Source organism: Festucalex cinctus, chromosome 18, assembly GCF_051991245.1.
Source record: "Festucalex cinctus isolate MCC-2025b chromosome 18, RoL_Fcin_1.0, whole genome shotgun sequence".
Classification (NCBI taxonomy): Eukaryota; Metazoa; Chordata; class Actinopteri; order Syngnathiformes; family Syngnathidae; genus Festucalex; species Festucalex cinctus.
Window position 1 is genome coordinate 11,617,765 of NC_135428.1, and position 23,834 is coordinate 11,641,598.

The 23,834-nt window shown below is 42.5% G+C and overlaps 1 protein-coding gene across 1 annotated transcript; it reads left to right on the plus strand.

Annotated features, from left to right (window-relative positions):
- Positions 1-140: 140 nt before the first annotated feature.
- On the plus strand, positions 141-23,529 carry nup98 (nucleoporin 98 and 96 precursor). The gene is made up of 35 exons (XM_077504941.1): positions 141-336; positions 1,784-1,893; positions 2,138-2,233; positions 2,309-2,497; positions 2,568-2,707; positions 3,522-3,629; positions 3,719-3,899; positions 3,993-4,159; positions 5,492-5,818; positions 5,886-6,021; positions 6,722-6,814; positions 7,687-7,818; positions 7,951-8,084; positions 8,216-8,403; positions 8,480-8,590; positions 10,997-11,165; positions 11,849-11,930; positions 12,003-12,119; positions 12,203-12,341; positions 12,410-12,587; positions 13,095-13,256; positions 13,339-13,563; positions 14,382-14,499; positions 14,613-14,833; positions 14,939-15,117; positions 15,238-15,482; positions 16,638-16,895; positions 18,468-18,625; positions 18,701-18,841; positions 19,045-19,202; positions 20,165-20,386; positions 21,963-22,204; positions 22,306-22,460; positions 22,531-22,645; positions 22,909-23,529. The coding sequence occupies exons 2-35, from the start codon at positions 1,815-1,817 to the stop codon at positions 23,079-23,081; spliced, it is 5,538 nt and encodes a 1,845-aa protein (XP_077361067.1). The 5' UTR covers positions 141-336; positions 1,784-1,814; the 3' UTR covers positions 23,082-23,529.
- The last annotated feature ends 305 nt before the right edge of the window (positions 23,530-23,834 follow it).

A 23,834-nucleotide genomic window follows, 5' to 3' on the forward strand; every position in this document is an offset into this window, starting at 1 on the left:
TATAAAGTGGGGCGAAAATCATTAAATAACATAAACTGAAATAAACTAAAATAGATCGAGCTCCAGTCACTGACTTAACATACGTAAACGGATTATTAATATAATTCCTAAATCACGCGGAACTGAAAATGCGTCACAAAGTAACCGCGCAATGTTGAAAATGCGTCCCGAGGACGTACGTCGATATTTTCCTTCCTCGCTGATAAAGCTAACCGGCCGGCCAGCTAGCTACAGCTCAAGCTAGCGACACATTTTCTAACCTTGTTGCTCATTTTTAATTTTTTTTTTACTACAAAGAAGCTGGAGGTGGAGAAACTGAGTAATTTATCCTCGAAGGCAAGTCACCTAACATCAAGGTCCCGTGTTTGCCGGCACTTCTTGTTTTGCGAAGCTAACCAGTTAGCCGTATGGCTAACGTTACTTTGTAGTTGGACCATTTGGACGCTCGAAAAATTCCACGAATTTCTTCGGACACCCAAATGTTTGCGAAATGCGAGCAGGGATTCCGAAAGTGACGTCTTTCGACGCCCCACGTAAAACGAAAGTCACTTTGTTGACAAACGCGCAATGTGTTCGGTGAGCTAACGTGCTAGCGGAAAGAATGCTACAGCGTGCTAGTGGCCGCTGGCTATGACGTTCACAGCTTTTAATCAGCTTTATTACATAAAAACGTCCACCGGATAGTTTTAAAGTCTGTTATTTTAGTGATTACCCTGGACAAAATCAAATGGAATGTCAAAAAGGGAAAGCTAGAACAAGCCGGAGCATGGTGACTGTGAGGCGTTCACGGTTTCCGATGCTGCTGTAAGTCTTCGCATTATTTAGTTTGTGTGTGTAAAAATTTTCAGCGATTGGTTGATTGGCACGAGACCAGCATTATCGGGCAGATCTTTGAAAGATGATTCAATTGATATGCACGTCATTTTTATGTAATAAATATTAAAAGACTGCTGGATCTTGAAATAAGTTAAAATGCATCCGTCAGATCCGAGGGTCAAACTATTATTTATATATATATATATATATATATATATATGTATATATATATATATATATATATATATATGTATATATATATATATGTATATATATATATGTATATATATATATGTATGTATATATGTATGTATATATGTATGTTCTTTTTAGGGTAGGTCTGAGAATTTCAACTAATGATTATTTCAATAATCTAATTTTTCCGATAAATTTTTTTTTCAGTTTTTCATTGAATAATGTCCAAAACAGGACATTGTTTCAAATTGATACAACAGAAAATACACAAACTGATTCTAATTCTGTTACTGGTTTGGTACATAACATGTGTCAGAAAAACAAAAATGTTGAACATTTCCAAAATCAAAGCTGCCTTTGCCAATGTTCTATTTTGATTCAGCACAAAGATAAATAGTATACATTTTCACGCAGGGTGACAGAAATGTGATTTTGACTGTTGGGAGCGAGGCCGCATTATTAAGACTATTTGGACAATTTTAAGGAGGTCACTAAACAATTTGTCAATGATTAGAATAGTTGTTGATTAATTAGTTGTTGAGTAATTGTTGCACCTACTGGTCACATTGTTATTTTTAAGATGCTAGCTAAATATGAAATAATCATTAAAACTTACAACATGAACATATGGTGACAGTACATAAAAAATACTTCACGTTGATCCCTGTTTCATACAGTTTGGGTCTCTCTGTTGACTAGTGAGAAAACATGGCAGTAGAAATGTTTAGAAAACATGGGACATGATGTTGATTTGTGTTGTGCTTCCGTGCAGTGAACCCGTGCTGGCCTGCTAGCAGGGCAAGATGTTCAACAAGTCGTTCGGGACCCCCTTCAGCGGAGGCACGGGGGGGTTCGGGACCTCGTCTACCTTCGGGCAGCAAAGTAAGTCTATAAACATTTTGTCAAGTCAAACGACCGCCGCGTTCGGACTTGAGGACGAATGGGCTCGCTGTTAGAAGGGTCACTTGGTGACTGTGACTCGTGCTGATGGACAGCGCAGTGGGCGTAGGATAGATGGTGGGGGTGAGGAGAGGGCGACACCCGTTGGAAAACAGTGGCGTGGCTGATTTTTAGTGTTGGGCAATAGGCATGTTGGGTGACGTCAGCGTGTGGTCTGTGTGTACAGACGCGGGCTTTGGGACCACAGGAGCGTTCAATACATCTGCGTTCGGGGCGACCACCAACACCGGAGGGCTCTTTGGCACTGCACAGAATAAACCTGGTTGGTGAACTCTCTTCTCGCGCCGCGTTGGCGCCCGCACACAGAGTGACGCACGCCTCCTCTTCCTCCATCCAGGCGGCCTGTTTGGCTCCAGCTCTTTTAACCAGCCGGCGACGTCCACCACCACCAGTTTTGGCTTCGGTGCCCCGAGCGCCACATCAACCAGCCTGTTTGGCAACACGGCGGCAGGGAACACGGCTGGCAGCGGGCTCTTCTCACAGCAGAACAATGCTTTCAACACCAACAAGCCCACGTCGTTTGGAAGTGAGTCGCTGTGGTTGAATTCGCCCTTGTGCTTTTCATCGGGTCACGGCATGTGTGTGCCTAAATGCAGGCTTCGGGACCAGCACCACCGGCGGCGGTCTCTTCGGCGCCACCAACGCCACCTCCAACCCTTTTGGAGGGACCACGTCTTTGTTCGGAGGCTCGAGCTTCTCTGCAACGCAGAAGCCCGGAACCACAGTCAAATATAACGTGAGTAGATGGAGTCTAGATGTTGACCGATGGCTTGAAATCTGAACTGTCAAAAGGTAAGTCAAACTCGCTGTCATGCCACAATGTGGGCCAACTTCAAAATAAAAGTACTGAAGCTAGTTGCATTGCTGTCATGGCATTATGTGGCAAATTATTTTGAAGTTACCCTGAGTGTAGGTGGCATGTTACGTTCAGTATGTTTCCAGCTTTCTTGGCATGTCTAATGACGGTGTTGAGACAAGAGGGAGAAAAAAAAAATCTTTATCATTAATTTAAGAACTGATTTCAACCCCAGTTGCCAAAATGCTCCCATACATGTGACTTGATCCACAAGGGTTTTCAACTTCCTCTGGTGCTATAGTGAATGTAGAGTGTGAATGCGCCCCCACCCACCCAACCAATCTGATCACGGATCAATGATGATTTGCTGCACCACTAGTGTGTGTGCATTTTGAGCCAGTTTACCGTCAAAGTAAGCCACTTGTCGATCACTGACCGATGGGGCTGTGCATGCTAAGTTATCATCAGTCCTCTCTACAGGCTGACGCATCAAATTAGGCAAATTATGATTTACATTTGAATGCAAATAAAGGACATCATTTCATTAAATTTCTTTAGTATGCCTTGGCCTCCACAAATTGGTGCTGAATTCATGCACAGTGATATTCATAGTACACTGTGAAATCACTCGCGAGCGCCATTTGACTTAGGGTGCATTCAAACATAATGGGACATTCCGAACTCCGACAGAAAAATCTCCAATAATGTATTAATTGTTAAGTCCAACTCTCCTGTCTATCTTTCTTGCACTTAGGCTCCATCCGGAAATGACACCATGGTGAAAGCCGGTGTGACAACCAACATCAACACCAAGCATCAATGCATCACCGCCATGAAGGAGTACGAGACCAAATCCCTGGAGGTGACTCGGCAGGCGGATCGACAAATCGGCACCGGTGGCTGCCCGGCCCCTTTTCTGACCGCTTTGCCTTTTTATTCGTTGCGCTGCAGGAGTTGAGGCTGGAAGACTACCAGGCGGGACGTAAGGGCGCCACCAACCAAATGCCTGCCGCGACGGGCAGCCTGTTCGGCGCCACCGCTCCCGCGTCCAACGCGACCGCAGGCCTTTTTGGCTCAGCGGCATCCAACAACAACTTCACGTTTGGACAGAACAAAAACACCTTCGGTCAAAGTGCGATTTGACCCCCACATTGTCAGCGGGTGTACTTGAATTTTCATCATCTCCTTTCCCAGCGCTCACTCAAACTGTCTTTGTCCCGGTCAGCCTCAACAGGGGGCTTCAGCGGCACCACGGGGGGCCTGTTTAGCCAACCCAACCAGCAGCAGGCTGGCAGCCTATTCAAGCCTTTCGGTCAGACCACCACCACGCAGAGTAGCGGCTTTTCCTTCGGCAACACCAACACCATGGGCCAAGCCAGTACCAGCACCATGGTGAGACCTCACACACGACATCCGACCGCCTCCTGTTTTCTTCAATTTATTTATTCATTTATTTATTTTTTTTGAGGCCCTGCTAGATTCCATTCTGGTCCATTATCGTCATGACGTAATTCAATACGTTTAACTGATTATTTCAGATTTTTCACCTTTGTACTGTATTATTTAAAGGGATACTAAACTTAACTCCACTTGCAGCAATAAAAAATATTATTCTATAATTTGATAACATGAAGAATTTTCTTGTACATTTATTAACTTTAAAAATATTAAGTTAGAATGCTCATTGAATACATCTCTATATGTCTCAAGTGTCTAATCGTTGGTCGAGGCTGCACAATGATACGCAGCTATGCTAACTAATGCACATAGCATTACTCGAGCCATCACTATAAAATAAACCGACCGAGTGAGGTTCTACTTTGAATGTGGAAGATGCAGTGGCGGTTGGACAACACAAAATAAACTTAGTGGATCAGGAATGGATTAACAAACAACAAGAACAATGCAACACATTCAGATTTGAATTAAGCTATTACGTTTTAGTCTGTGACTGTGTGATTTATGATGCTCCACTGCTTCTTGTGAATGTGCATGATCAAACGATCGCTGTTTTGGTCCGGTGTGTTACGTTAGTAGTTGTGGTGGTGTTCAGAGCCAAAAAGATGATTGCGTCCATTAAGGATAGACCGATTGTCGGCCGGGCCAATTATCGGTGTTAATATTTGGCATTTTGACAAATATCGGCATCATCCTTTTTACGAATCTAAAAGCTGGTATACCATTGAGCGGTGATTGCTTGCGAATGTAGCGAATTTGGGGTTTTCATCAGGATTTGTAAGATGTTTACATTCCTGTTTTTACTTGACGCAGACATTTTGAACATTCAGAAAATTTTTCACTGATCTTTTGAAACATTTAACGAACCCTGACGAAAACTTTATTAAAAATAGCAAACTTTAGGAAACTATTTCCAGGCTTAGTTTTTAATTTAGCTGTAATTTTAATTTAGCTTTAATTTAAATTAAAACATGCTGAGGACTCTGGAAGCTCACTGTAAAAAAAAAAATGTTATTTAATCAAAACTGTCAAGTCTTTATATGTTTGAAATTAAAAGAATAAGTACTTCTTTTTTTTTTACGCTAATATTTTTTCTTTTACTCAAATGATTATTGGCTTGATCTATCTGTTAGTAGCCTCCTTGACTAATAATAATCGGTATCGGCCTTGGAAAAAAAAAACATTATCAGTCTATTACTAGCCTTCATGCATGTCCTAATATTAATGCACCTGACTGTACTGTGATATTTTGTTGCAATGTCCCAGGGTCTTTTCGGCAACACGGCAGCGTCTCAATCAGGCGGGTTGTTCGGCACCACTCAGACGAGCGCCTCCACCGGCTTCGGTGCCGCCACCGGACTCTTTGGCCAAGGCACCGCCGGCTTTGGCCAAGCCACCGCCGGCTTTGGCCAAGGCACCGCCGGCTTTGGCCAAACCACCGCCGGCTTTGGCCAAGGCACCGCCGGCTTTGGCCAAACCACCGCCGGCTTCGGCCAAGGCACCGCCGGCTTCGGCCAAGGCACTGCCGGCTTCGGCCAAACCACCGCCGGCTTTGGCCAAGCCACACCCGGCTTTGGGAGCGTGGGCACTCAGGTAAGTAAGCGTGATGAGTCGAAAAGGTGTCAAATGAGAGGAGCAGCTACTGACGTACCTATTACAGCCGAGCATATTTGGAAACAAAGCCAGCGGTTTTGGCACCACCACAACCAGTGCCCCGTCCTTTGGCACCGCCACTGGAATCTTTGGCAACAAGCCTGCGCTGACGCTGGGAACTGGAGCCAACGCTTCAACATTTGGTAAGAGCAAAGGTTATTTATGTATTTATTAGTTTCATCAGACCATAACACACGTTTGGGAGAAGTCAAGTGGCATTTCACACGTTATTTAAGCCAGTGTTGAACTTTATTGCCATAATTCTGAAAGGTACGTTCGGCGTTAACGCGGTGGTCAACAACAAAAAGAACACCAAGTATAGTGAAGCATAGTGGTATCAGGAACAGGGACTGTTTGTAGTGTCAGTGAATTAGGAACATTTCCCAGTAGCAGTGTTGGCACAAAACCTTGAGACTTCTGCTCAAAAGAAAATCAAAGGTTAGGAAAAGCCTACCAGAACAGCTGAACTTGACGTGGTTAATCAGAAGCTCTTAAAATGGATTGCAGTTTTGCGCACTGCTGACTCCATTAACAAGAGAAAGTGATTGGTTACTTCCGAACACAGGGCCACATCTGTAGTTATAAGGATATGTGCAGTCATGTTCTCAGTTGTTCATTTTTGTTTCCCTTTAAAAAAATGGATTTGTACTGTTTGTAGGTCACGGGAGAAATATTTGAAATGATTTATCAAGGTCTCCTTTTTTTATTTTTTATTTTTATTTTTATTTTTTTTAAATCACAAAAATATGGCATTTGAGCAGGGGTGTGTAGACTATAGATGCTGTTGCGGGCAATGACTGTACTTTTTTTTTATTTTATTTTTTTTTATTTTGCTGTCGGCAGGCTTTGGCGCTAACCCTGCAGGAGGTAATCTATTTGGCAACAAGTCGACCACTGGAGGGCTTGGCACTGGACTCGGTAACACCTTTGGAGCAGGTATTGGCGTGTCCAAATGATTAATTATGAATAACAAAAATGTTGTTGCCTTGTTGTTCTTCCTGTGATACGTACTTAACATTGGCCATTGATTTGGGCTCACCATTGATCGTATGAGTTGTCGTTTTTACTGATGTTTTACTGTGTGATCCGTTTGGTGTTTTTATTGTATTGGTGTTTTTATTCTTTTGTTTATATGGTGTCATTTAAAAAATGAAAAGCAGTGGAGCCTTTGTTTTTGTTTTTTTTGTTTTTTTTTGTTTGTTTTTAATACCCCAATTTTTCTTAATATGGTCGCTGTATCTGTATCTCTTTTAACTTCATATTTTATATAACACGACCTCACATGTCACCCAGCACATACAGAATAATTCACTTCTTTCAGTATCAACTTTTTACCAATAGCGGGTGCGAACAGACTATATATTAGTCATTGAGACTGTACCTACCATAGTCACTTTGATATGCAACAATTACCGGTAATTGACGTTTAGTCCATGATGAAGTTAATTAAACAACTTAATTTTTTTAATTTATCTGAGTCATTTATATTATTTGCACTTTTTTATGTATACGATACTTTAAACGACAGTTATTCTCTAGAATAACTTTTTTCTTTTCCTTCTTTTTTTTAATATACACTATTTTGGGGTGTCTTTTACAGATTAATTACTTTTACATTATTTTCCTCAGTAACTAATGATTTTGTTTTCATACCCATTTGGTTTTTGTCCAACTATTTGGAATGGATCCCAAATCATGAAAAAATGTTCCACTGGATGATGAGTATGAATTGTTGCATTCATCAGAACTGCTGGTGTTCATCATGCGTTCAGTTAACTGTCGATGGGTCTGTTGTGTTTGTGGAGCAGTGGGCACCGGGACCACGTCTCTGTTTGGAAGCAACCAGAATAAGTTGGGCTCCACGATGGGAGCGTTCGGGACGAGCGGCTTCAACAGCGGCACCGGTACCATCGGCTTTGGAGCATCTCAACAGCCTGTTGGTCAGCACACACTCGTTTTTGCCAAATCCTCACGTGAGACCTTCTGTCTCTGTGATTTTCAACTAGCAGAGAGAGAGAATGTGTCGTGTGAAAACCTGGTATGCTCCCATTTGTTGACTTGTGTCCCTTCAGCACTGACGGATCAGAACTCAACCGCAGCCCAGCAGGCCATGCTTCAACAGCAGTTGAGCGTGCTGACGTACTCGCCCTACGTAGACTCGCCGCTCTTCAGAAACCCGCTGACTGACCTGAAGAAGAAGGAGGAGGTGAGTGGACAGTCTTCATTGAAGGAGTTGTTAAACCCTTTTCTAATTTTATGTGCTGATTTTGCAGCCATCAAATAATTCTTAAATGGTCCGTGTTATGTTTTTTTTTTTGTTTTTTTGTCCCGTACAAGCATCTGAAACCAACCAACCCGACGGCCCAGAAAGCGCTGATCACACCCACACACTACAAGCCGAGTCCCCGACCGGCCACGCGGTTGCGCCCCAAAGCTTTGACTTCATCGGGCAGCTCCAAGTTGCAGTTTTTCGACAGCCTGGATGACGACGAGCCCGTGCTTACCAACGGAGCCTTCGTTCCCAGGTGACTTGCCGTGACGACAGTGCCTTCACGCAAAGAGTACCCGCAGCTAAGCCAAATGTGCCTTTTGCGTCCACAGGAAGAACATCAAGAAACTTGTGCTGAAGAGCTTGAGCCAGTGCAGCAGTCCCGCAAACAAAGACACAGACAACCTCACCTCGTTGCCTGAGTACCCTCAGAACGGACACAGGTCAGATATATTTCACATCCAACCACCATAAGTAGAAATGTTCCAATTATTTATAGGCATGAAAACAAAAACATTTTGAATTTATTAGATTTACGCTTCCCAAACGTTTACATTTGAAGATTTCCTTTTTGTGCCTGTTGCCACTCACTTAATGTCAAGTGATGGGTGACTATTGGGTAGCTTTATTTTGAGGAAATGTAGACTCATTCAGTTCTTCAAACAAGGGGCAAAGTATTTTTATTTTTTATTTTTTTTAAGCTCTCTACCGCCCTGAGTTGTAGTTTACTGTAAAACTGTTATGTTTATAAAAAAAAAAAGAGAGAGAGAGAGAATTAGACATCATATATAGGGCTCGAATTAAGCAAGGCAAGGCAAGTTTATTTATATAGCACATTTCATACACAAGGCAACTCAATGTGATTTACACAAGGAAAGACAACGCATAAGCACAAAGAAACGGTAGTTAACATTCAGAGGAAGAAAAAGAAATGAAAATAGGTTACAAAATTTACTAAAAAGAACATACAATAACAATTTTAAAACATTATTCAACCAACTTTAAAAAATTTAACATAAGGAATTTTAAAATACTATAAATAATAATAATAGAAATAATAATAAAAACAAACTTAAAGCTGTTTAAAAGTCCCTAATCAAAGGTATAAGAAAAAAGCAACATTTTTAACCTGGGTTTAAAAGCATTTACACTCGGAGCTGACTTCACTTCTGTTGGCAGCCTATTCGATCTGTGTGCAGCATAATAGCTAAATGCAGCTTCACCATGTTTGCTTCGAACTCTGGGTTCCACTAGTTGGCCCAAGTCTGTCGATCTGAGAGCCCTGCTGGGTTTGTACTCAATCAGCATTTCTTGGATATATTCAGGACCCAAACTATTTAGTCATTTATAGACGAGTAGCAGAACTTTAAAATCGATTCTACAGCTGACAGGGAGCCAGTGTAAATCCTTAAGTACTGGAGTAATATGTTCTGATCTCTTTGTTTTGGTCAGAACTCGAGCTGCAGCGTTCTGAATGAGCTGCAATTGTCTCATGTTCTTTTTTTTTTTTTCTTTTTCTTTTTTTTTTTTAAAAAGAGCTCAGAATTGTTCATTCGGTAGTCTTACCGATTCAACGTCTTATCATTGCTCTTTTTTTTTTTTTTTGTATGTGTGCGTGCGTGCACGTGCGTGTGCGTGCAAATACGTATAAATTTATACTAATTAATTCACCTAAAACCTTATAAATATCCCATTACCCTTCGCCTTAACCAGGTACTTCAGAATCTTGCCAGAGTCGTGAGGTTCAAATGGTCAGGAGACCAGAGAAAAGGTCAGAAAAAATAAAGCGAAAAGAAAGATAAATCAAAGTGAAATCCAGCACCGACCAAACACTTCCTGCCTTCCCCATGGTTACAAAATCAAAGTCTTACGCCAACCCTGGAAGCCTCTAAATTCCAACAAATTAGCGAGATCTCAAGAGACCAGAGGAAAGACTAAAGAGAGGAAGGAGGGAAGGATCGATGAGGCAGAGTGAGATCCATAGAAGCCAGTACATCCAATCCATCAAAGTGAAATCCAGCACCAACCAAACCCCTCCTACGTGGTTACAAAACTAGAGTCTTATGCCAACCCCAGAAACCTCAAACTTCCAATAAATTGAGATCTCAAGTGACCAGAGGAAAAACTAAAGAGAGGAAGGAGGGAAGGATAGATAAAGCAAAGTGAGATCCACAGACACCAGCACCCACTGATTCAAGGGGCTGTGGGAGGGAGAGGCAAATTCTGTTTGAGTTTCAGTAGATGCTGGTGCGATGGATCTGGCATGCATAAGGACCACCACCAAAGAAAGAAGCCGTCGACCGCGGTCCAGCAAAGCGAGCAACGCCCCCCTCCAGCCCCTGTCGATCAAACACATAAATAATAAGTTTGCTTTCATTCAGGACTACAAAAATTGAAGAAAATTTACTGTTTGAGGCTGAAATTCGGAGGATTTGGGCAATTTTACGTTTAAAAAAAGTCCCCAAATGAGTCATCTATGAATTAGTACTCTCTTATCTAAGTCGTCGATTACTTTGGTAATTGATTAGTTGTTGCACCTGTAATTGTGTATCTCAAGACCAAAAACACCTGATATTGTGCTAGCGTCATGCTAACATACGATACAACATAGACAAGCTAGCAGAAATGAGCACAGATGTGATGGTAATTATAACCTTTTAAACAAGCACAACTTCAACATGCATAGCGTGGCGACCCATAAATGGTACTATACTGAAGCCATGCCACTTGTAAATTCAGAAGAAATAAATGATTGCAAATATGGTGGACCCATCCAGCGTATATCACCTAGCCGGTCGTCGTCCACTGAACTTAACGCCGCTCACGATGCCGCGCCGGCTTGTCTGCAGCCATATGGGGGATGACGAACCGAGGTCAGCGCCAGCCGATGATGACCCAGAGGTCACGCATTTCTACGTCAATCCCATTGCGAAGCCCGTGCCGCAAGACGGCAGCCCCTGCATGCAGGACACCATCTCCGAGCTCAACATGCACAAGGTCGCCAGGATCGGCCTGGAGGTGAGTCTCAAGCGTTCCCGCTCTCACCCTTGCTTCCTTTGCTAGCCTGACTGCCATTTGTTTGAGGGGTGTACATGTTTGAGAGAGAGATTTTGCCTAAAAAAAATTTTTTAAGGTAGAAAAGCACTACCGGTATACAAGTGAAAATAAATTTTTACATGCTTGTTTATAAAATATTTTTTAATTTTTATTACACAAATACTGTTTTTGTTTTTGTTTTTTTTTTGTTTTTTTTTGTGGCACACAAGAAAAAAAAATCGTTAAGACTTAACCTAACACTAAAACTAATAAAGAACAAAACAAAACATTTTTTTTTTAAAATAAATCATTTAAAAAAACTTAACCTAAAACTAATAACTAAACATGCATTTTCGAAAAAACATAAAAACAAACTATCTAAAAACTTATTAAAACGCACTATACAAGTGAAAGTCCATTTACATGCTTTTTATAAAATATTTTTGAATTTTTAATACACAATGCTTACTGGGGGGTTTTTTGTGACACAAATTAAAAAAAAAATTTAAAAAAAAAAACTTAACCAATACTAAAACTAATAAAAGCTAAACAAATTAAACATTTACAAAAACACTAATAAAAAATAAACAAATGAAATATTTATGAATAAACTAATAAAAACAAACTCTGAAACATTTGCTTCAATTTTCCTCCTCAACCGCCAGTCGAGCAGTGAGGATGCATTGGCGTCCCCGGGTGACGCTGACGACGTCCTGAACGAGTCCAGTGAGACTCCTCACCCCACAGGTGCGACGCCACCTCGCCCACCCTCCACCGACCCTTCGCTTCGTGTTTGATGTCACCCTTTGCTATTTTCAGGAATTGTGCTGAAGCGCATCGGTTATTACACCATCCCCTCCATGGACGAGCTGGCCAATATGGTGGACGACATCGGCGGCAAGTGCGAGGTGGAAGGCTTCACTGTCGGCAGGAAAGGTAAATGCAGCGTGACGAGTGTGGCTGCTCAAACTCTGGTTGGACAAGACACTCAAAGCTGTGAGGTGATTTGGCCCTGGCAGGTTACGGCTCCATCTTCTTTCCCGGCTCGACGAACGTGATGGGACTGGACCTCGACCAGATCGTTCACTTCCGACGCAAAGAAGTCATCGTGTACCCGGGCGACATGAACAAGCCGGCCGAAGGCGAAGGGCTCAACAGGTGAGTTCCGTGTGCGCGGACGGCTGTATTAACTTTTAGCACTTGTTTCATGTGTGTGATGCGCGCAGGCGAGCTGAGGTGACGCTGGAAGGCGTTTGGCCCAACGACAAGACGAGCTGCACGGAAATCCGAAGCCCCGAGCGCCTCGCCGACATGAACTATGAAGGTCGGCTGGAAAAGGCAGCACGCAAACAGGGAGCACGCTTCCTTGAGTACAGACCTGAGACCGGCTCCTGGGTCTTTGAGGTGCGAGTGGGTGTGTGTGATAGATTGTTTGCGTTGTTAAAGGGGGAGTCAACCTTCAGGGGATACTTGACTCATTGAACAATTTTCAGCTGTGAAAAGTTAATATTTTGTCCAGAATGAATATGTTAACGGCATTATTTTACTGTACAATTATTACCTTTAAAAAGTAATGTTTCTACTTGCTGTCAACTGATGATGACATCACCTGCGCTGAAGAAGTAGGTAATGACCAATCCAGGCTCAGACTACTGACCAAACCATTACCTACTTCCTCAGCACAGGTGACGTCATCATCAGTCGACAACAAGTAGAAAAATTACTTTTTAAGGTACTACATGAAAAATAATGAATTTACCACATTAATTATAGACAAAATATTATCTTTTTACTGCTGAAAATGGCTCAATGAGTTAAGTATCCCATTAAAATTTTCTTGACAATAATGTTATGTTGACCTCACTAGTCTAAACATGACATTTTATTTATTTTTTTATTCCTCTCTTGCAGGTCACTCATTTCTCCAAGTATGGCCTGCGGGAGTCGGACGAAGACGACGACGTTCCGCTCATGACCGACCCGAAGAAGCTGAAGATGATGACGTCACTTCCTCCCTCCAAACTCCCGCAGCCTCCTCCTCCCGCTCAGCAACAAATGGCGCCAAAGGCTCAGGTAGCAATGTTGCTGTGATCAGTCGACATTCCCACAATGCTACAAAAACGGTCCGCTCATCACGTTCCTCTGGTCTCGTCAGATCACGGCGGTCGTTGACCTGGCGAATGGCGTGGCCGAGTTAGACAGCGACATGGCCAACATCGTGCAGAGCTTACCGGCGGAGAGCGCGCCAGGAGAAGAGGATGAGAGTGAGCCAGGGGACAGCCCAGGGGATGCCGGAGATGCCGCGGGTGCCGAGCAAAATGGCGTCTCTCCATCTGGCCACATGATGTCATTGCTGAACATCAATCCCCACACCCTGCAGGTATGCCTTGGTGACTCATTCAACATTCATATTCTTTGACTCCTAAGCCTTTTTTCCTCCTCATGTAAACCTAGCTAATAAAAAAAAAAAAAGAGAACATACGTTAGTAGAAGATGTTTGTGTTGTTACAATACCAAAATTTTGACTTTGATACTATAAATAGAGCATAATGTACTGAAACGATAACGCGTCAAAAATGTCAATCATCAGTAAAAAGTGGTGAAATAACTGACTGCTAAATAGATTCAAATGTTTATTAAATTACTGAAAAAGCACAAGTGTGAAGACTTAAATATTTGCATACATTTTTTTTTTTTTTTTCCTCTCATCAATGATGTAATGTACATGCAGTATCTAGGACTACAAAAGTCTAATCATTTGGGGAGTATAAAATCTCATTGAATATGTAGCAGTTGATATCCAAACTACTAGAATGCAGAATGGAAGCCTACTTATTTTATTTGTTTATTGTAGCAAAAGTAAATAGGTGGACATTTATTTTTAATTCAAATGATGAAGTGATTTTTTTCAACCCCAACATTCTTAATATATTTCAGTTTTTACAGATTGATAGAAGGCTCGCCCTTCAGATATTTGTCATTATTAATGTTTAATGCGATTTATGAAATTATGGATTTTCTGTTTGCATTTGAAACGTCAAATGATATGACCTCATCACTTTGAGGAAATAAATTTTCACTCACTTGCGCAGTTCTCCGAATAAGCGGGCAAGCATTCTCGCTTCAAGCTGTTTTTCTCACTTGCTATAAAAGTTGCCAATTAAACGTGAACCAAAAGTGCCGTTTGTTTGCTCTTAGATCATGAAGGCGTCTCTGTTTGCTGAAGACGAAGACGAGAGCGACTTCTTCCAGGATCACGTGAAGATGTCCTCGGACTTCTCCTCGCCACGCCTCAACCTGCAGGGACGACCCTCGGGTATGAACTTTGAACTTCAATGTATAACAGCACAGTGGCCAGAAGTTTTGTACTCACAGAACAGACCGGCCATCCAAATATTTGAAATATGTTTCGTTTTCCCCCATGGCCAGTGGGCGGTCTCTTCCAGACTCGCTTTTCTTCTGGCCTGCTCTCTGAGCTCCCCGAATCTCCTAAGTCCCGCCCCGAAGTGCCCCGCTTGTCTCACTGGGCGGCACCCGCCCCACCCTCCTTCTTGCTGCCCCCCAAGCCAGTGGAGCCTCCTGTGAGGACCGTTGGGGTCCGGCGCTTAGGAGGCCCCGTACCCATGGAAGAGTCCATCATGCAAGGAAAGGCAAGTACTTGACGCGCAACAGTCACGTGGAAGTGTTGCCTGAATTATTTGTTTTATTTTCTATTATCTCCTTGTTGTAAATACATTTTGCTTGCTTGCTTGCAGGGCAACTTGTTGATGGACGCCGGTCTGTACATTGGCCGCTCGTTCCGGGTGGGCTGGGGTCCGGGCTGGATGCTGGCACACTGTGGCAATCAACTTGGCGCGCCATCGAGAAAGCAACTTGGCCATCAAGTAACCAACACGGACTTCAGTTTCCTGCCACAACCTGCCAGGAGCAAACCGTAAGACGTGCATGCTCATCAAGATGTTGAGTAAACTCAAAACCATCGACGTGACCCAAACTAAAATTGAACAGAAAATGTTGGTTAGTCGAATAAAAATGATTTCTGGCATGTTGGTAGGCTGACGGCGAGTCCCTACAAGGTGGTTTTGGAGCAAGTGGTGGGTCTGTGGTCTCCGGGAGAGGAAATGAGTGAGGAGCAGATTCGAGAGGTGCAGCTCCCCATGGAGATCTGCCTGAAGCACAGCACCATCAGCACGGACACCTCCGCTTGCCCTCTCATCCGCCCGCTGTCCGGCGTGGCAGCGCTGCACGACTACGCCGGTTGGATCTCCGAGCTGAGCGACAAGCAGGAGCACGATGACCGTAAGTCGGCCCACGCGAGCTCCCTAACGTCATGTGATCGGAATCGGCCCCAAACGTTGCTGTCGTTTCATCACAGCATGCAGCCACGCACAAAGATGGATGAAAAGATTAAAGGCCGGGTCTATATTTAACATTTTGACAAATATCGGGATCGGCCATTTTTACAAATCTGAAGGCAGATAAAGTTGTCACTCTGAGCGGCGAATATTTGCAAACTTAGTGCATTTTGTGTTTTCTTCAGGGTTCGTAAAATGTTGCAAAGATGTTCACAGATGATTTTTACTCGTCACAAAGGAATTTTAAACATGTTCTGACAAATTTTCACTGTTTGCGATCATCTTTTGAAACATTTGACGAACTCTGACAAGAACCCCAAATTTGCTATGTTCGAAAGCACAGAGATTTAGAGCAATTTAAAACTGAGTACATTTCATGGAAATTTTTATGCATATATTTATTTAAACTTTCACTTTAAAAAACTAAAAACATTTCAGTTATGTTAAAATTTTGAAACGCTATTTACTAAAGAAAAGTATTTACTTTTTTGTTAAAATTTTAAGTTATTTGCTTATTTTGCTTATAGTTATTTAAGTTATTAAAAGAACATGTTGGAAATTTGAAAAAATTGTTTTAACTGTTTGCTTTTTTTTTTTGTTTCTTTTTTTGATGCTTATATATTTTTATTTTATTGCAAAAGAATATCGGTTATCGGCCTCCTTGCCTACTAATAATCTGTATCGGCCCTGGAAAAAAATACAATAAATAAATAAATATATATATATATATATATATATCCATCCATCCATCCATATCGGTCAATCACTAGTCCCTGCAGACATGCACACGCAACACCCGCAAGACTGAAGTCAATACTTGGTGAAAACATTGTGAATAATTGATGCACCTAAATTAGCCTTTTGGGGACAAGCAGGTCAGGGGTAGTTGAAAACAAGCTGCCTGGTCACGTGTACGCATGAGGAAAGCAAGGAAGCCAAACAAAAGCCAGCACTGACGTCATTAACACGAAGTTCAGTCTGAAGTTTACTTTTTGAATTGAGATCAGTTAAGACATGCAATGCTATCAAGGACACACCTCAGTGGTGTCAGGCTGAAACCGATGTTAAAATTTGGTAACTTTTATATTATGTCTTTTAGCTGGGCGGGACTACTGGTGCGAGGTGTGGACGTTGTGCGAGGCCCTCTGGGGCCAGCAGCCGAACACTGAGGCCCTGGGCGACTACGAGCAGCAGCTGGAGAGGAGGCGCAGCTTCTCCGCCTGGCTGTCTCGCCGCACCGCCCATCGGGTGGAGGAGGAAGTGGCGCTGGCGGGGAAAGTGTGCCGCACAGAGGCCGTGTTCAGCTACCTGACGGGAAACCGCATCAGTGAGGCGTGTCGTCTTGCACAGAAGGAGGGTGAGTGCAAATGAATAATTTTTGATTGACAAAAACGTGCATAACAAAATGAACCAGCGACCATCAGGCATTGCTTTTGAATTGTGTTTCAAGAGAATTATTTTAAAAGCAAACCGTATTATTTAGTGAGAGACTGATATTAGTCATTTTGATGATCGATACCGGCCTTTTTGTCAAATCTAACGGCCGGTGTAATGCCCAATTCACACTGACTGCGGAACGCACGTGGTGCGTATTCCGTACGGCGGCCGCACAGACTGCAATTCACACTGTGTGCGTTGCGTGAGCTGTTTGTGTCCAAAGATCTGCACCTGCCAGACCACAAGATCACAAGTTGAGTTCACACAATAACAACCGTGTATAGAGAGTCCTATTTTGTAATTAGCCATGCTCTGCCTGTTGGTACATCGATTATGCTTTTTAGATATTAATTCTGGGACTTCTACCATGGGTAAGTACGCTTTGTGTTTAAATAGTGTTATTTTGTCATGTTTATCACATTCACTGCCAGCCCAGCATAAAAAAAAAAACATTTGACGTCTTTTTCTGTCAATGGCAGTTAATGATTTAATTTATTTTGAGCTAATTATTATTATTTTTTGTCTTAAATGTCCCACTCATGTCATGCTATATAGTTTTCCAGCTTCCCTCCCCAAAAAACAAGTTGGCTAACGGTTTTATTTTGAAATATACTGGATTTACCGTGAAGCGAGATGCCCGACTTTCTGTCCCGCTCGTTTGATTTCTTCAGCTTCATGAAAATCCGCATACGGCGTCCGGGAAAAAATAGAACCCTTGCTGAAACCTTCCGCATGGCCGCATCTGTTCCGCACTGCAGCTGGTGTGAATTGACACACAGACTTGAGTGTGTTCTATTCTTGCGGCGTCCGTACAGAAAACGCACCGCGTCCGTTCCGCAGTGACTTGGGCGGAAGGTAAATCTAAAACCGTTTTACTCTTGGGGGAGCTTTTTATTTAACTTTTAAGTTAACTTTTTAAGAGATGCTAGTGACCCTAGGAACCTTCTGAACCATTTGTTTTGGTTCAACATTAAAACAAAAAAATTTTAAAGTTTAAGATTAGGCATTTGTAAATTTTGGAAAAAAATATTTAATGCAGAAAAGAGAAAAATATTGAGAGCTATGGTATTTATAAGTTTCCATTTGTCTTTTTAGGACATACTGACAACCTTGGGAATTCTCTGAACATTTTTTTAGAAATTTAAAAGAATGTCAGTTGTCTAAGTTTAAAATAAATAACTACATTTTGAAAAGTCTGATTGTTCAATAAACATGCTTTAAGAGATTACAACAGTCAAGATTGGCATTTGTATTTTCGAAAATTTTGACACCAATATTTTCCCCCCTTTTTACTGAAAATGAACATCGGCTACAAATATTGGTTATCGGTCTCCTTGACTGCTAATAATCAACATTCGAAAAAACATATTGGTCTATCTCTTGTATTATTAAAATAAACAATTTTCCAGACCTTTTTAAATCTGTATGAGACGTGGCACAAATTTGCTCTGCCCGAGTGATGCCGTTAAGCTAACGTGCGTCCCTGTGCCAGGAGACCACCGCCTGGCCCTGCTCCTGTCGCAAGCTGCCGGCTCGCAATACGACCGCGAGCTGCTGGCCCTGCAGCTCGCCGACTGGAACCGCATGCGGACCGACGCCTACATGACGAATGAACGCCTGCAAATCTTCACGCTGCTCGCCGGAAAGCTCGTACGTCGCCCGCTCCGTCGGATCGCTCCATCGCGCTGTTCCCAATTGCACCTCAAAAAAAAAAAATGTTTGCAGGTGTGGCAGACGTCCGACTCGGTGGTGAACGCGTGCTCGCAGCTGGACTGGAAACGCTGCGTGGCCGTCCACCTCTGGTTCATGCTGCCGCCCACCGCCTCCGTGGCCGACGCCCTTGCCAAGTACCAGGATGCCTTCCAGGTGAGCGAGGACATCCAACCGTACTATCCCAATTTAACACTCGCAGCAACTAGTAACTGGCTAGAATGAAAAATTGAACGCTTGTGTACTTTTCAGAAACAGCTCATGTGTGCTGTTATATTGAATCGCAAACACGGTGTAGTTATCAGGGATGAAGTGGATTGCTCTAGCCCGACCACCTTGTAACGAAGTGTGTCCTTTAGGGATCGTGTGAGGTGGGCAAATATGCCTGCGCCCCCCTGCCGCCATACCTGGAGTGGGAGCAGTCGGATATGGACCACTACGACAAAGACGAGGAAGAGGAGTCCAAGCAGCCTCTGTATGATGTCTGCTTCCACCTGCTCAAACTTTACAGCGACAGGTACCCTCAAGTCAAAACTCTTTGCAGTCAAAAACCCCACATGAATCGCGAAAAATCATTGAGGCCCCACCCCAAAACGTGTAGAATTGCTTTTATTCATACTTCTGACAACTTTTCACTATAAGTACCACCTCAAAAAAAATGTATTAACTCATTCACTCCCAGCCATTTTCACTGAATTTGCAAGGCCCACATAATATTGTGCTGTGCTCTATTGCTATAAAAACATGGAACCTACCAAAAGAATAAGATTAGTCTCTTCTTTCATCAAGAAAAAAAGTAGGTTTGTTTCTGTTTCCGTTTCGCAGCAATCAGCTAAGTTTCATCATTATTCACAAACCTATTTAAAGCACTGGGGAAAAGAGCTTGTTGCAACATGGCCCTGTTTGATCTCTTATACTTTGCTGCCAACTGCTGGCCCTTTTTTTTTTTTTTTGTAATAACTACCATTATTTTAAGTGACCACTTCAAGTCAGAGGCTGTATCAAAGCCTTTTCTATGCTCAAGCATAAAAAAAAAAGAACGTGTTTGGGATCATAGCAATATTTAAAATAGAACGTCCAATCTGCGATTGGCTGGAGGGTTAAACAACTGTCTGTCCTCAGAAACGCTTTTGACAAAACAAACACAAAATGGCAAAATACAGGCTGTGGGGGAGGAGGTTTATGAAAAAAAATCACCACCACACATTAACAGTTCATGGGGGTACATCCTGTATTTATATAGTGCATTTTCCTGAGTGAAAATGGAAAACCCCGCCTTTAATTTATCCCAACATTGTGACCCTGCCCCAGCAATCGACAACTTTTTCAGAGTACACACAGTAGTCAGCTTTGTCTAATGAACGTAAGGCTGATCCTTTAAAAGACATAAGGGGATCCTTTAAAAATGTATCTGGAGCCTGAGAGTTTTTGACAAGGCCTGGCTTAAAAGCATTTGTTTGGCTCCGCCCTTGCTACTAGACACTACGACCTGCAGCAGCTGTTGGAGCCTCTGAGCGCCACACCCAAGCGTCTGGACTTCCGGCTGAGCTGGCACCTTTGGGGCGTCCTGCAGGCGCTGCACTACAGCCACCTGAGCGCCGCGCGGCAGGGCCTGCTGCACGCCAGCTACGCCGCGCAGCTGGAGAGCGCCGGCCTGTGGCACCTGGCCGTCTTCATCCTGCTGCACATCCCCGACCACATGTACGTACGCACAGCAGAGTTCATTTGGACAAGAAATTTTAACTCGTTCACTCTCACCTTTTATCACTGAAGCAACTGGATTTTGACTGATTTTGCAAGCCCCACAAAATATTGTGTTCTATTGATATAAAAGAATGGAACCTACCAAAAGAAAGACTAGAGTATCTTCTTTCATCATAAAAAAATGTATATTTGTATCTGTTTCCGTTTTGCAGCAATTAGCCTAAGAATATAGCTTCAGTTTCATCATTATTCACAAACGTTGTTGAAAACACTGGCAAAAACAGCTTGTTGCAACATGGCCCTGGATGATCTGTACTCTGCTGCCACCTGCTGGCCTTTTTTGTAATAACTACCATTGCTTTAAGTGACCTCTTCAGGTTAGAAGCTGCATCAAAGCCTTCTGTGTGCTCTAGCATTAAAAAACATTAATGAAAAAAAACGTATAAATACGTTTTTGGTAGTGAAGAACAAAGTATTAAACGTATTTACATGTTTTTGGGTTTGAATGAGTTAATTTAGTGTTAGTCTTTTTATCAAAATTAATTCAAGATTTAGTCATCTGATTGTATTTTAGGTTTAATCCATTTTTGTCAACAAAAATAGAGAAATCTTAGTCGAGGAAAAAAAAGAGCAATTTTAGTTGACTAAATTGACAGTTTAGTCGAAATTTTCCTTCGACATACATTTCAACTTTTATACATAAAATTATAACACCTATTTGTAACTGTAGTTTAGCACGCAAGACACATTTAATACTACGGTGAGTTGAGTGGAACTGACAATAATATAACTTAGTTTTCACCTAAATATGAAAAAGTGCATAATTGTTTGAGATTAATCTTATAGCTGCACAATGAATGTAAACATGTTTGAACATTAAATCAAGTGCAGTGAACACTGAACTGTTTTAGGAGTGTTTTTTTTTTTTTTTTTTGTCCAACCCGCGTTTCATTCCTTCTGATTGGAGTGTGTGAATTTTCGTAACTGTGTTGTTTTCAATTTCGTTTTAGTCATTGAAGAAATTGTCAGTCAATTTTAGTTATCGTTATCAACTCAATGAATGGCTTCTGTTTTAGTTTTTAACACATTCACTGCCATAGACGTCTTTAGACGTCAAATATGGATTTCTTCCTGCATACGCAATAAAACACGAAATACAAAAAGCTTTTTCTTTATGCATCAACTTGGTATTAAAGCAACATTGAATTGCAGCCTTTACTGCACATAGTTAAATAAAAGTTTAACTCTTGTGTAGTCTCCAAGAACATTCAAAACATGCAGACACCAAACTTTAACACATTCACTGCCATAGACGGCTTTAGACGTCAAAGATTCATTTTTTGCTGGACTTGGAGTGAATGGGTTAATTTTCGTCTGGGGGAAAAAAAATTTCATGCCGAAAATTATGACAATTTTTTTGTCGGCGAAATTATCACTGACACATGGATAGAAAAACTCTACACACCCCCGCTCAAATGCTTGTTTTTGTGATAGAGATCAGGATTATTTAAAAAAAGTAATTAATTAGATAATTGATTTGTCAATTTAATTGTTGGGCCTCCGTCTTCTTTAGGCAGCGCGAGCGTGCAGTGAGGGCTGTGCTCAACCTGCACTGCCCCCTGCAGGAGACGGACGAGTCCGCGAGCAGGGAGCAATTCCTGACCGAGCGGCTGCACGTCCCCAAGCGCTGGATCCACGAAGCCAAGAGCGTTCGCGCCCGCCACCGCAGCGACAAGCATCGGGAGGCGCTGCACCTGTACCGCGCCGGCCACTGGAACCAGTGTCACCGGCTGCTCATCACGCACCTGGCGTCGGGTATGCCCCCACTCCGACTTGATCATAAAAAAGAAAGACATTTGTTTTTTACATGTAAAATGTCCCAGGAAAAAAAAAAAAAAAAAATTCCTATTTCCTAGATTGCATCATCAACGACAACCACAACTACCTGCTGGAGTTTTTGCAGGGGCTGGCGGTTCCCGAGCACAGTGCCACCATCCAGGATTGGGATACCGCCGGCAAAGTTTACCTGGACTACATCCAGGTTACTAACACCCTGTGTGATGTCCAGCAGGTCAGTCGCCACACGACTCGACACGCCACGTGTCGCCACGGTAAGCCAGCTCACATTTGTTGGGTTGCAGATGGAGAGCGGCGACGGCTACGAGCTGGAGCGTCTTCACAATCAAGTGACGTCTTTGTGCGGCAGGATCCATCTCCTACCCTGCGGGGGCGCCAGAGACCGCTTGGCCCAGTCAGGTACAGTTGCACATGAGAAATGATATTGAAAAACAAAAGCATGCCGTAGATTGTCTTCAACTCTTTTTCCTTGTGTAAATTATTTTGGAAGCTTGTTTTCTCAGTAATCCAAATTTATTCTTGAGTTATGTCAAAATATCAACTCCAATGAAAATGGCTGGGAACAACGACATCATTTCACATGACAAGTAGTCTGAATTTCCAATAATGTTGGCAAGTGAAAAAGCCGACTTTGTTGCCTAACGAGGGTGCGTCGTCCTCAGAAATGGCCAAGCGCGTGGCCAACATCCTGCGCATGGTGTTGAGTCTGCAGCGCGGGCCTGGCGTGGGCCTGGCGCCGCTTATCTCGCAGCTACCCATGCCCGAGGACTACGCCCTGGAGGAGCTACGAGGTCTCACCTCCTTGTACCTGCGCCAGCTCGTCGTCGGACAGTGAACATCGCGCACAAACCCCAAATAGAGTACGGCGCAACATTCAGGACACTTTGGGCGTGGGTGTGTTGCTATTAGCTGTGCAGGATGCCACACAGAGAAAGGTGTGTGTCCACATACAGGCAAAGGCCATATATCTATCCAGCTATCTTTACCATGTTTTATGGAACAAAAAGTCCATGTGGACAAATGTTCCATGGCCTATTTTTGTAGATTTGTTGTTGTATCTTTGGAGTGTAAGAAAACATATAAAAAAATAAAATGAAAACAAAAAAAGTTTTGAAAATGTCGTGAGTGTTTTGAAAGCAGCTTCACCCAAATTCAAATGACCTATTTTCTGTGTTGAAAATCCCTTTTGTACAGAAATGAGCTACTGAAGTGTTATTTTTGTTATCCTGTGACATGGCTTCATTTGTGTGTAAACATTTTTAATAAAGTCTCAGATCAAAGAAGTGGCATCTTGCTGATACAAAAATAATTGTGTGACTTTCAAGTTATTCATCCACCTCTGGAGTCTCGTTTTTTCAGCAGAATCCTTTCCAAAATGTCTGACAAAAAACAAAGCAATATCCCATAGCAAATATTGGAAGTACAATTGTGTCATTTACAAAAATGTATTTTACTTTAGAGTGACACGAAATTCCGAGGATTTGGACAATTTCAAGTTTAACGTCTGTATAAGAGATTAATAGGTTGTCAAAATTTTGCAAGGTGGCGAGGCCATTTCTTGATTCAGACCTCCTACCAATAGGTGGCG

Excerpts from the sequence above, each read along its gene's own strand:
- nup98 (XM_077504941.1), top strand. The coding sequence starts at position 1,815 with ATGTTCAACAAGTCGTTCGGGACCCCCTTCAGCGGAGGCACGGGGGGG. Across the intron at positions 3,900-3,992 it reads CAAAAACACCTTCGGTCAAA|CCTCAACAGGGGGCTTCAGC; the intron begins GTGCGATTTGAC and ends TGTCCCGGTCAG. Across the intron at positions 8,404-8,479 it reads AACGGAGCCTTCGTTCCCAG|GAAGAACATCAAGAAACTTG; the intron begins GTGACTTGCCGT and ends TTGCGTCCACAG.